The sequence below is a fragment of the Trichomycterus rosablanca genome, chromosome 6, assembly GCF_030014385.1.
Source record: "Trichomycterus rosablanca isolate fTriRos1 chromosome 6, fTriRos1.hap1, whole genome shotgun sequence".
NCBI classification, from domain to species: domain Eukaryota; kingdom Metazoa; phylum Chordata; class Actinopteri; order Siluriformes; family Trichomycteridae; genus Trichomycterus; species Trichomycterus rosablanca.
Window position 1 is genome coordinate 10,432,470 of NC_085993.1, and position 13,846 is coordinate 10,446,315.

Below are 13,846 nucleotides of genomic sequence, written 5' to 3' on the forward strand. Positions count from 1 at the left end.
GGAGCATAGGGGGGGGCCGGTCTTCTACGACGATCGGCCGACTGCTGGTTGGCGTCCCGAGTGCGCAGGAGGGTGGTCCTGGTGGAGCGCCAGAGTCTTCGGCACCTGCGAAGGTGGTGCCCAACAGAGGGGACTGCCACATCGGCTTCTTGTTCGGGGAACAGTGGTGGCTGGTAGCCTAAGGAGGCCTCGAAGGGGGACAATCCTGTGGCAGATGACACCAGAGAGTTGTGGGCATACTCGACCCAGGCCAGGTGGGAGCTCCAGGCCTTGGGGTTGCGAGCAGCCATGCACCGTAAGGCCGACTCCAGGCCCTGGTTGGTCCTCTCCGCCTGACCGTTGGACTGTGGGTGGAAGCCGGAGGACAAGCTGACTGTGGCGCCCAGTGCCCTGCAGAAGGCCTTCCAAACCTGGGAGGTGAATTGGGGTCCTCGGTCTGACACAATGTCCAATGGTATTCCATGAACGCGAAAAACTAGATTAACTAAAAGTTCTGCTGTTTGGAAGGCTGTGGGGAGCTTCGGCAGAGCAGCAAAATGTACGGCCTTGGAAAACCGGTCAACGATGGTGAGGATGACTGTGTTCCCGTTGGAATCCGGAAGGCCCGTGACGAAGTCCAAGGCAATATGGGACCATGGGCGACTCGGGATAGGGAGAGGCTGAAGTAGCCCCGCAGGAGATTGATGGGATGCTTTGCTGCGTGCACAGGTGGTACAGGCCGCCACAAATTCCCCAACATCCTTCTCCAAGGATGGCCACCAGAAATGCCTCTTTAGGAAGGATAAGGTACGACTAGTCCCGGGATGGCAGGCGACGCGGGACTCATGGGCCCATTGAAGGACCGGCGAGCGAGCTGTGGCCGGGACGAAGAGACGGGTTTGGGTTCCTGTCCTGGGGTCTGGTTCCTGGGCCTGGGCTTCGGTGACTAGACGACGAACGTCCCAAGTGAGGAGCCCAACAAGTCGACTCGGCGGGAGGATAGTCTCGGAAGAGGTGAGGGCTTCCTTCGGGGCAAACTGGCGAGAGAGGGCGTCCGGTTTGATGTTCCGGGATCCAGGCCGGTAGGTCAAAGTAAAATCAAAACGGGCGAAGAACAGTGCCCATCTGGCTTGCCTGGCGTTCAGCCTCTTTGCCGTCTGGACGTAAGACAAATTCTTGTGGTCCGTCCAGACGACAAAGGGCTGAGCGGCCCCCTCCAGCCAGTGCCTCCACTCCTCCAAGGCCAGTTTCACCGCCAGTAGCTCACGGTCCCCGACATCGTAATTGGCCTCAGCTGAAGAAAGGCGACGTGAAAAAAAAGCACAAGGGTGCAGAGGGTTCTCGGGACTCACCCGCTGGGAGAGCACAGCCCCTACCCCAGTATCGGATGCATCCACCTCCACCACGAACTGCTTGTCGGGGTCGGGCTGGATGAGGATGGGGGCGGAAGTGAACAAAGTCTTGAGCCGGAGGAAAGCTTCCTCTGCCTCCCGGGGCCAGGTGAAGGAAATCTTAGTCGAGGTGAGGCGAGTGAGGGGTGCTGCCACGTGGCTGTAGTTTCGGATGAATCGTCGGTAGAAGTTAGCGAAACCCAGGAAGCGTTGGAGCTCCTTCCGAGTGGTAGGGGTAGGCCACTCTGTGACCGCTCGGATCTTGTGGGGGTCGGCTCTAACCTGGCCGCTCTCCAGAACGACCCCGAGGAATTCCACAGAGTCGACGTGGAACTCACACTTCTCGACCTTGACGAACAATCTGTTCTCTAATAACCGAGAGAGGACCCTCCGGACATGCGCTCCGTGTTCTTCCCGGGACTTGGAAAAAATCAAGATGTCGTCAAGGTAGACGAACACGAACCGGTTGAGGAAGTCTCTGAGCACATCGTTGACCAAGGCTTGGAAGACTGCTGGGGCGTTACAAAGCCCGAAGGGCATTACGAGGTACTCGAAGTGGCCGAGCGGGGTGTTGAACGCCGTCTTCCACTCGTCGCCTTCTCGGATCCGCACCAGGTGATACGCGTTACGCAGGTCCAACTTTGTGAAGATGGTAGCACTGTGCAGGGGTTCAAAGGCCGACGACATCAACGGCAGGGGATACCGGTTCTTGACCGTGATCTGGTTGAGGCCCCGGTAGTCGATGCATGGCCGCAGGGTCTTATCCTTCTTTTCGACAAAAAAGAAACCAGCTCCTACGGGAGATGATGAGGGGCGGATGATTCCGGCGGCCAGAGACTCCGAGATGTAGCTCTCCATCGTGCTCCTCTCAGCACGAGAGAGGTTATAGAGCCGACTGGTAGGCAGTGGGGCACCAGGCAGCAAGTCGATGGCACAATCGTAGGGTCGGTGAGGGGGTAGAGACTGGGCCCGGTACTTGCTGAACACCTCGCGGAGGAAGTGGTACTCCCGGGGCACCTTGGACAGGTCAGGGGATGCTGCAGAGGGGGTGGTGCTTGTCCCGTTCCCCGGCTGAGGGATGGCGGAGACCAGACAATTGGCGTGGCAAAAGTCGCTCCAAGCCACAACTCGTCCACGAGCCCAGTCGATGTGGGGGTTGTGACGTGCCAACCAGGGGTAGCCTAGGACCAGGGGGGTCTGAGGAGCTTTGATAACTACGAAGGAGAGGGTCTCCCGGTGGTTTCCTGAGAGGATCAGGGACAAAGGCGCGGTACGGTGGGTCACCCGGGCAATGATCCGTCCATCCAGGGCTCGCGCAGTGATAGGAGGGTCCAGGGGCTCCAGGGTCCCCCCCAGCTGACTTGCCAGCCCTTCGTCTAACAGGTTGTCCTCCGCACCCGAGTCCACCAAGGCCTGGAGAGGGACCGAGCAGCCATGGCAACAAAGGGTTGCCTGCATGCGGAGGTGGCGTTGCTGGGAGGATTGGGATAGTTGTGGGAGGGGGGATAGCTGAGAGTCGCCCGCCAGTACCCCCACGGCTACTGACGGGCGCCCTCTTTTGGCCGGACAGGGCATGCCCGGAGAATATGGCCTGCCTGACCACAATAAAGGCATTGCCCGGCCCTGAAGCGGTTAGCCCGCTCCTGGGGGGTTAACCGGGCACGCCCCAACTGCATGGGTTCAGGCATTGGTACTAAGGGTATAGGGGCAACACTGGAGGCACCTGAGGGCTCTGAGGGGCTCGAACAGGTCAAAGGGGAAGGTAGCCTGGAACCGGTTCTGGCCGCCCTTTCATGGCGGCGGCTGCGGAGGCGGTTATCCAAGCGGATGGCCAGAGCTACCAGGGAGTGGAGGTCGGGGCTCTCGTCCCTTGCCGCCAACTCATCCCTCAGGGAGTCGATGAGACCTTGCCGGAAAGCCTCCCGGAGGGCCTCGTCGTTCCACCCCGAGTCGGCGGCCAAGGTCCAGAACTCAATAGAATAATCAGCCACGGACCGGGAACCTTGGTGCAGGGAAAATAGTCGGGAAGAGGCACTCCCCGAATAATCCGGGTGGTCAAACACTGTCCTGAACCGGGCGAGGAAGTCAACAAACGAGCCCTCTCGAGGGTCCGTCTGTGACTGTACCGCTTCGGCCCAGGTCAGGGCCCTGCCTCTCAGGTGACCAATAATAAAGGCCACCTTACTGGCCTCGGTGGCAAAGGTAGTGGGACGCTGACGGAAAATGGATTCGCATTGGAACAAAAACCCTCTGCACCTCTCCAGGTCTCCACAGAAGGGCTCGGGGTTGGGGACAGGTGTTTCCACGGAGGACCCTGGAACCACGGGACCCGTCGGAGGTACGACCGGAACCTGGGAAGGAGCAAGAGGTACAGGATTAGGAGGTATTAGACGTACTACCTGCTGGGTCAAGTCAGCGAGCTGCTGGCTGAGTGTCCCCAGCATCTGGTTATGGCGGATAAGGATCCCCTCAACCGTTTGTGCACCCGTGGGTTCCATGGAGGCCAGATTGTACTGTTAGGGTTAGTTAATAACCCACCAAAGACTAGGGGGGAACCCAAAGGCGAGTGCACAAACAACAAAACCCAGAAGTGATAATACGATATTTTATTTAAACAAATAGTAAATAAACGACAAAAACAAACAACCAAAAAGATAACAGAAAACGAGAGGGGAGCGGCAGGAGCGGTACTGGAAGCGCCGGGGAACTGCAGGGCGGACTGATGACCAGGAGTGATGAACCGGAATGCAGGATGACCAGGAATGGCAGGAGAACCAGGAATGGCAGGAACGCAGGAGAACCAAGAACGGCAGGAATGCAGGATGACCAGGAACGGCGGAACGGCAGGAAAACCAGGAACGGCAGGAACACAGGAGAACCAGGAACGGCAGGAACATAGGAGAACCAGGAACGGCAGGAACACAGGAAACCAGGAACGGCAGGAACGCAGGAACGGGGGGAAGGTCTAGGAGGCGATGAAAAACAAAATACGTTAAAGAGGAGAAGGTACAAGAAGAGGACTCACGGTTTAAGGACACAACGAACGGCCGTCTGTGTACCGTATGGCAAGCAGACAATCTGGCGACGAGTGAGAGAAAAGCCGGCGTTTAAATGCAGGAGTTGATGAGATGAGGAATGAGGCGCAGGTGTGTGAGGGGTCCGCCCTCCAGCGATCTATTGGCTGGTACCGCAGCAACCTCCGAAAACAGTACCGCTCCAGGCCGCTAGGGGGAGAAGGGAGCAAAACGGGAAAACAAACGCAAACCACCACCAAGAACAAAAGCGATCGGGGAAACTAAAGAAAACGGAGAAAAACAAAATACAAACCGGAATAAAAACAAAACGCTGGGAAACCCTGAAAATAAAAGGTAAGTGCTGGCGGATCCTAACAGTACTACTGTGTATTGTTGTTTATTATTGTTTATTACAGGAATGTCTATTCTATAATTTAAGATTTAAGTGAAAATATACTTGTATTTATAACAAAAAAGACCTTTTAAGACATTAGAAAGGTTAGGTAAGGAGGTGGTTTGGGAGGTCTGGCACGGATTAATTCTATTTACATTATTTCTCATGGGAAAAATAGGTTTAACTAATGAACATTTTCACTGAAGAACAGCCCTTTGGAACCAATTAAATTTGTAAGTCAAGGGTCTACTGTATATCACCTAGCCCGGTCTTGAGGTACTGTGTGGCTGTGAGCATGGTAATGAATTTATGGAAAAACCTAAAATAAGAAAGGATACTGGTACTGGAGAATTCCTGAAGCATGGGAAACAGAACAATTGCAAGCAAAACTTTCTGATACAAGAACAATGAACTCACATGAAACAATTATAAAATAATCTGTTTAGCAAACACATATTCACACACTTACTGTTCTGTTAAACTTCCATCCGCCAAAAAAGGACTCACGCAACAGAATGATTTCCCAGTGGGTAATTCTCCTGGCAGGGACAAAAACTATTTTGCTGGATTCATTACAGCAGCTGCAACCCTGTTTAAACACCCTGTAGATAGCACTGTATGATCAGGTCAAACAGAGAGAAAGAGAGATAGATTAAATCAGATACTGAAGGACTGACCAATGAATAACCATGATTTTAATCTTTTGCTGCACTTCATCCAGAATGTACTTTTGTTGGTTAAACTTTGAATGATGAATGATCCAGCATTTGTACAGTGTGCACTGGAGGTATATTAAACCACAAAAACAAAAGTGGATGAATGATCCGAAGTAGCATAATGTATTACTGATAGTGTAATATTAATAATGCAAAAGGAAGCAAATTAACTACGACAAACTACAGTTTGGACAAACTAGGATCCATAAAATAAATAATTCATGATAAGTAAACATATTTACACCAACCAGGCATAACATTATGACAATTGACAGGTGAAGTGAATAACACTGATTATCTCTTCATCGCGGCACCTGTTAGTGGGTGGGATATATTAGGCAGCAAGTGAACATTTTATCCTCAAAGTTGATGTGTTAGAAGCAGGAAAAATGCAGCTCTTGTGGGGTGTTCCCTGTCTGCAGTGGTCAGTATCTAGCAAAAGTGGTCCAAGGAAGGAACAGTGGTAAACCGGCGACAGGGTCATGGGCGGCCAGGGCTCAATGATGCACGTAGGGAGCGAAGGCTGGCCCGTGTGGTCCGATCCAATAGACGAGCTTCTGTAGCTCAAATTGCTGAAGCAGTTAATGCTGGTTCTGATAGAAAGGTGTCAGACTTCATGGCTTGGCGGGTCAGGGCTGTTTTGGCAGCAAAAGAGAAACCAAGACAATATTAGGAAGGTGGTCATAATGTTATGCCTGAGCAGTGTATACTATATTAATAATGCAAAAGTAAGTAACGTGACTGCTAATACTATTAACTAATAAAATAGAATTTTATCCTTTTATTGCTTTTATTAGTTTTACTTGAGGTCTGGTTTAGCATTAGCAGATCGTGTTCTGATAGTGAAGCACTGTCCAGCCAACATAGCCCTTCCTGAGAAATATGACTTCTGTCTTGGGAAATACTAACCTAGGCAATTGTCTTTCTTCTAACTGGACGTGGGCTCGTTTGGGGTACTTCATTAATTAATTATTCTTTCATTTTCACAATTCCAACAACTGCATTTCAGATCATTGCTTTTCTAAAAAAAACACTGCCAAGAAGTTGATAGCATTAGAACCAATTTAGACCACATCCCATTAAGTACTCACAATCTTTGGCTGCTGAACACATACAGAAAGAACATATACAGGAAACTACATACTGTAAAGGACCTGCAGCAAACAACTAACATACAGTATAATGCCTAGTTCACACTACACAATTTTTGCCCTGATTTTCGCTCGACGACTGGTCGGCGCTGGATTTGCCGGCTCAGGAGCAACTCGGCGTTCACTCGGCGATCGAAACTCAGCTCTCAATCGCTATGTGTGAACTACTCAACAACTTGATCAGAAGTGAGATTTCTAGTATGTCAGATATCTGGATCCAAGTTGCCCGACTGGCAATGAGTGCTATGTCGAACAGCCAATGAGAACGTAAGATAAGGGGTGAGGGGAAACGCAGGAGATGAGTTGTAAAAAGGTGGGACAGGCATAATATAGTTTATAACAGAATACATCAGCACACACAAGTTTTATAGTATTTCTGACCTTATCGTTCTCTACAAAACATAACACTAACGTTACATTGCAAAAAATATTTATTAACCTCCAACTCACTATAGAACAATACATGCTGGTCGCGTAGCCCAATCCACTCAGATTCACTTATTTTTTTCTCCTTGATTTTTCAGTGCACAAACTTTGATCGCTCGCTACTTGTTGACGTGCATTTTTGGACGTGGTATCATTAAACCCCTCGTCTCTTCTCACGTTTGTTTTCATGACAAAACGTAGTTTGTGAGACCAGAGAAGCTCGCCTGCAATTCCAGTTGGTGATAGATCGTGTAGTGTGAAACCCCCTATCACCGATCAGTCATGTAGTGTGAAATACACACCGACGTGAAAGACTCCCCATTACAAGAGATCCAGTCGTGTAGTGTGAACTGTACAGTGACCTGACGACTTGGAAAGTCGTGTAGTGTGAACTTTGCATAAGGATTACCAGCTTCACATGTTCAGGTCAGTCAGCTCTTGGACATCCTTCATAGGGCCAGACAGGCTTTGTCTGGATGCACTTTTGTGGTTGTAAACCTGTAGGTTCTGAGGAAGCTGTCATGGAGCTTAGTCATGCTGAACTCTGAAGTAAATGAGACTAAGAAGAAGCGCCTGTGCTTGTACTGCAGAAATCTTTGCACAAACTGCCAAAATTATCCCAAGCATTCAGCAGCACATCAAATAAGCCCTTTTGTTATTCCTGGAAACTCACACCCACAAGATTTATCTTGAATAGATTTTGATGTAGCAGGAAATTCTATGAATCAAGGTTTTTCATGGGAAATTAACATCCCATAAAGCCATCTCCATCACTAAAAATCACTGGACCAGCAGCAACTGGGGTTTGGGGTGAATGAATTAGAGTTATATGATCATGTCTTATGGTCTCATTTATCCCCCCTCAGCCCTACAGATCTCTAGAAGTCTAATGGATGTGTTGTATAGAAAGCTAATTATCTACATCAGATTTTACTTGTGATTTACTTACTGTCTAATTCAAAACAAGTCTTCCACTGTGCTTTATGTCAATATGGAGAAATGTGAACTGCTCGTAAACAGCATCTTTTTTAATTGGCACACAATCCCCATGGTAAAATGGTGGGTAAGAGTTGCCGGAAAATGTTACAGCCATCTATTGGGGGGCATTAAATACTCCCCCCCCCCCCCCCCCAACTATATTTAGAAGGGAATGTCTACCAATCATAACAAACATTTTTAAAATAAATAATTAATACAAAATGAATGTGACTGATCATTCAGTGAATGTTATTGAACATGTTTGTCCTAATGAAACCGGTGTGTTTCATGATGCCAACTTACTGACTGGTGTGATGAGTATGAAATGGTTGAATCACCAGATCTTAACTCAGTTTAAAATGGATCTCTTGTAATCGGGAGTCTTTCAAGTCGTTGTGTATTTCACACTACATGACTGTTCGGCTATAGGGGGTTTCACACTACATGATCTATCACCAACTGGAATCACAGACGAGCTTCTATGGTCTCCCAAACTATGTTCTGTCATGAAAACAAACGCGAGAAGTTACGAGGGGTTTAATAATATCACGTCCAAATATGCACGTCAACAAGTAGCGAGCGATCAAAGTTTGTGCACTGATGTGCAGCATAAAATCAAGGAGAAAAAATAAATGAATCTGAGTGGATTTGGCTAAGCGACCAGCATGGATTGTTTGTTCTATAGTGAGTTGGAGGTTAATAAATATTTTTTTGCAATGCAACGTTGGTGTTATGTTTTGTAAAGAACGATCAGGTCAGAAATACTGTAAAACTTGTGTGTGCTGATGTATTCTGATATAAACTATATTATGCCCCTGTCCCACCTTTTTACAACTCCTCTCCTGCGTTTCCCCTCACCCCGTATCTTACGTTCTCATTGGCTGTTCGACACAGCACTCATTGCCAGCCGGGCAACTCAGATTCAGATATCTGACATGCTAGAAATCTCGCTTCGGTCACCGAGCGCTCGGCGAGCTGCTCGGGTAGAGTTGTTGAGTAGTTCACACATAGCGATTGAGAGCCGAGTTTCGATCGCCAAGTGAGTGTGGAGTTGCTCCTGAGCCGGCAAATCCAGCGCCGACCAGTCGGCGAGCGAAAATCAGGGCAAAAATCGTGTAGTGTGAACTAGGCATTAGACAGTATACTGTCACAGTGCTGTAAGTGGCTTTGGATTAAAAGCGTCTGCTAAATGCTGAAAATGTAAATAACCCAAACATAAGCCCAAAATATATATATGCAATCTATTCAACTGCGCTCACAAATAACAACTCTTAGTAAATAAATACACTCAGTGAACTTTTTTCAGATCTGCAATGACAAAATTTATATAAGACCGCAAACCTGCAAAGGATGCAGACGCAGCAGTATTGAAGGGAGTAGTTTTAGCTGATAAGGATATTTGAGCATGTGTGTTATGGGAACAGCATTGCTCATTGCTGCAGGCTGTGCGCTTTATTCTTCACAGTCAGAGCTGCTGATGTGCCAGTGCTTTACCCCACAGTCTGTTCTTCATGAAACTGAACAATGCTGTCAGCAATAATAAGGTTTTGTGCCCTCTTTCTAATGGGGCCAATGAAAAAGACTTATAGTGCTGGGAAGTATCGTTTGTTATCACTATAATTTGATTTGGAAACTGTATTATCTCTTAACCCTGAAAGCTTTTATTTTACGTCCACTGAGGGGCAAATGTTGTAACAAGGTCCATATTGCACCACCACTTAGTAAAGGCTAAGTGGAAAGTTGCTCTGGGACACAAAGGCATGGGTAGGCATTACAACCTACAGCGCTTCAGTTATAAAGCCTGGTTTATTTTTGGTCAAAAGTACTTTATAAAATAAGCTTTGGAAGGACTGGAAAATTAGGGTTTAGCAGAACTGATCTAATCTGTTGATTTTACTCAGGTGCATATTGTTTACAAGCGATTACCTGACTGCATTTCAAGGTTTATCCTATTTCCTACAATGTATCACTAAACCATTTAAAGTCTGTAAGGTAGCCATATTATTTAACAGATTGTTTTATTTTATTATTTTAGTGTGTAAGTTGAGACACAAACTTTAAATACCATTGTACTTTAAGTTCTGCATTTAGAAGTCATAGATACACTGATCAGCCATAACATTATGACCACCACCTTGTTTCTACACTCACTGTCCATTTTATCAGCTCCACTTACCATGTAGGAGCACTTTGTAGTTCTTCAATTATTGACTGTAGTCCATCTGTTTCTCTGCATGCTTTGTTTTCATGCTGTTCCTTTCATGCTGTTCTTCAATGGTCAGGACTCTCCAAGGAGCACTGCTGTGACACTGACATGGTGGTGGTGTGTTAGTGTGTGTTGTGCTGGTATGAGTGGATAAGACACAGCAATGCTGATGGAGTTTTTTTAAAAACACCTCACTGTCACTGCTGAACTGAGAATATTCCACCAACCAAAAATACCCAGCCAACAGAGCCCCATGGACAGCGTCCTGTGACCACTGATGAAGGTCTAGAAGATGACCAACTCAAACAGCAGCAATAGATGAGCGATCGTCTCTGAATTTACATCTACAAGGTGAACAAACTAGGTAGGAGTGTCTAATAGAGTGGACAGTGAGTGGACACAGTATTTAAAAACTCCAGCAGTGCTGCTGTGTCTGATCCACTCATACCAGCACAACACACACTAACACACCACCACCATGTCAGTGTCATTGCAGTGCTGAGAATGATCCAACACCTAAATAATACCTGCTCTGTAGTGGTCCTGGGAGAGTGCTGACCATTGAAGAACAGCATGACAGGGGGCTAACAAAGCATGCAGAGAAACAAATGGACTACAGTCAGTAATTGTAGAACTACAAAGTGCTTCTACATTGTAAGTGGAGCTGATCAAATGGGCAGTGAGTGTAGAAACAAGGGGGTGGTTTTAATGTTATGGCTGAACAGTGTATATAGACATTGGCTAATATAATTGAAGTGAGTTTGTTCCATCTCTTTAAACCAGAATCACTTTGCGCCTTATTACAAAGATGACAGATAAAGCCTTGCACGTTTTGCAGTATGAAAAAAGAAAATGACAAAAGTAACAGAAACTAATAAAAGTATCATAAGCAATCTAAAATTCAACATCCGTAGCCCGAAGCAGAAAGCTTAAAACAGGTTGTCGCAAATGGGCCAGCTACTGACAATTGAGTTCATGGATAAAGAATAAAAAATAAGAAACTGTCAATAAAAAACTTTAGATAAGTGTGTTTAACAAAACACTTTGGTTTGGTTCTTTAAAAGAACGGTTTTTCATCTTTTTCACCTTTCAGATCTGATTATGCATTTTGTTGAAGCTTATTTTTGCTTTTCTGAATATATTCTTTCTGTTTTCTCTCTCTGTAGCTGTATGTCTGGTGTTTGGATGTATAATTTTCCCGGATGGCTGGGACGCAGAGGTGATTCGGGACATGTGTGGTGAGGAGACAGGGAAGTACAGGCTGGGAAACTGCTCAGTGCGCTGGTCCTACATCCTGGCCATCATTGGTATTTTGGATGCTCTCATCCTCTCCTTCCTTGCCTTTGTCCTCGGAAATCGCCAGAGTGACTTCCTGCAAGATGAACTTAAGGCTGATAATAAAGGTATGAAGACCTTATATAAGTAATCTTATTCTAAAACCTATTGTAAATGATTGTAAATATGATGTTACTGATTTGGAGAAGTAATAGATAAAGTAAAAAATCTAGTGACTGTAAACTTCAGGGCTCTAAGCTTCTAAGGATCCTCTCAGAGAGCTTGTAGCTTAGCTTAAAAACATTTAGCTAGGAGTTTTAGCAATAGAATGATTGAGCAACTCTAAGCAAAGGAAAGACTAAAACTTCTCAGTAAGGATATACAGTATAACATAATATATTATAAGCCTATTTTACTCTAAAAACCCACACCAGCAAGTTCTCTTTACTTGAAGTCATTTGGAAACATGTTCTGTGGTCAAACAAGTCCACGTTTCAGCTTATTTTGGCAGCAATATTTTATACAGAGTCCTATCAGAGCAGGGGGCAGTGGTAGTTTGTGGGATAAGATACTGCACTAGTAATCGCAAGGTCACTGAATCAAGTCCCACCACTGCCAAGTTGTCACGGTTAGATCCCTAACTGTCAATCATAGTCATAATTTAAGTTGCTTTGGATAAAAAGGATGCCGGTTTCACATCACCAGCATAATCAGATGTTCAGACTGTGACAATATCATAAGCAGTAAGCAGTACTACTTAACCAGTGTAAACAGATTACCAAATGTACTAAATTACCAACATTTAAAGATTAGCATATGGGTACTGTGTATTTCTGTAAACATGAGTTTATGTGTTGCCATTGTAAACAGATGCCCAAACTATGTTCCCAGGTTTATTTATTTTAAGGTATGAATGATTACAATGCATCTGGTTTAATAAAGTTAAAAAGTATCCAGACATGCCAGAATCAACATTAAAACTCATTTTTCAGATCAGGACCTCGTACTGCTTTAGAAACAAATAGCGACTGTTGAAACATGGGTCTCTGAGACTATGGGGCTTGTTTTCTAACGCCTCCATCTTGTTTACCCTTCTCAGCTGGCTGATGCTTACGTTTGGTTGTGTTAAGAGGAAGGCTTGCCTCTCACATGAAAGCATAAGAGGGCACATGTTCATAAATATTTCATAGTTCTCCCTTTAATAAGACCTGTGATTTATACTCATCCATCCCACTATTGTGTGACACAACGATTTCATCATCCTGCTTAATTTTCTTTCATGTTGAGCCTGTGATTCAGCCAGATCTGAGCAAGAAGGCAAAGATTATGGTTTGCACTGTGCGAAAGCTTCAAGAGAAGGATCGCTCAAACACTAGTAAATCATTTATGATAAGCATCATTATAATCCTGATGGAATGTATTACAACCTGAACTGATGTGAGCGAGAAAAGCAGCAAGAGAGTGAGTGAAGGAAGAAAGAATAAGTAAGAATGTGTCAAACAAGCAAGAAAGAATGAAAGCAAAGGGGGGATGAAGGGAGGAAAGAAAGAAGGAATGAGAGAAGGAAGAGGAAGGAAAATGAAGGAAGAAAGAAAAGAAAGAAAGAAAGAAAGGTAGGAGGAAGGAAGGAAAAGGATGGATGGATGGATGGATGGATGGATGGATGGAAGGATGGAAAGAAGGGGAAGGAAGGGAAAAGGAAATAAAGAAAGAAAAAAGTGAAAGAAAGAAAGAAAGAAAGAAAGAAAGAAGTGGAAGTAAGGAAGAAAGGGAGGGAGGGAGGGAGGGAGGGAGGAGGGAGGAAAGAAAGAAAAAAGAAAGAAAGGAAGAAAGAAAGGAAAGAAGGGAGGAAATAAAGAAAGAAAGAAGTGGAAGGAAGGGGGAAGAAAGGAAGGAAGAAGGGAGGAAATAAAGAAAGAAGTGGAAGGAAGGAAGGAAGGAAGGAAGGAAGGAAGGAAGGAAGGAAGGAAGGAAATAAAGAAAGAAGTGGAAGGAAGGAAGGGAGGAAGGAAGGAAGGAGAGAAGGAAGAGGAAGGAAAATGAAGGAAGGAAGAAAAGATGGATGGATGGATGGAAGGAAGGGGAAGGAAGGGAGGGAGGAGGGAGGAAAGAAAGAAAGAAAAAAGAAAGAAAGGAAGAAAGGAAAGAAGGGAGGAAATAAAGAAAGAAAGAAGTGGAAGGAAGGAAGGAAGGAAGGAAGGAAGGAAGGGGGAAGAAAGGAAGGAAGAAGGGAGGAAATAAAGAAAGAAGTGGAAGGAAGGAAGGAAGGAAGGAAGGAGAGAAGGGAGGGAGGAAGGGAGGAAATAAAGAAAGAAA

General features: G+C 46.0%; 1 protein-coding gene across 2 annotated transcripts in view; it reads left to right on the forward strand.

Annotated features, from left to right (window-relative positions):
- The window catches only part of lhfpl4a (LHFPL tetraspan subfamily member 4a), a 61,591-nt gene that overhangs the window by 19,041 nt on the left and 28,704 nt on the right, over positions 1-13,846 (forward strand). Inside the window, exon 2 of one of the 2 annotated variants that reach the window (XM_062997396.1) lies at positions 11,422-11,658. In XM_062997396.1, the coding sequence (XP_062853466.1) occupies positions 11,422-11,658 (237 nt within the window). Of the gene's footprint in view, positions 1-11,421; positions 11,659-13,846 lie in introns of those variants that run through there. The other variant, XR_010013134.1, reaches the window with a different exon arrangement.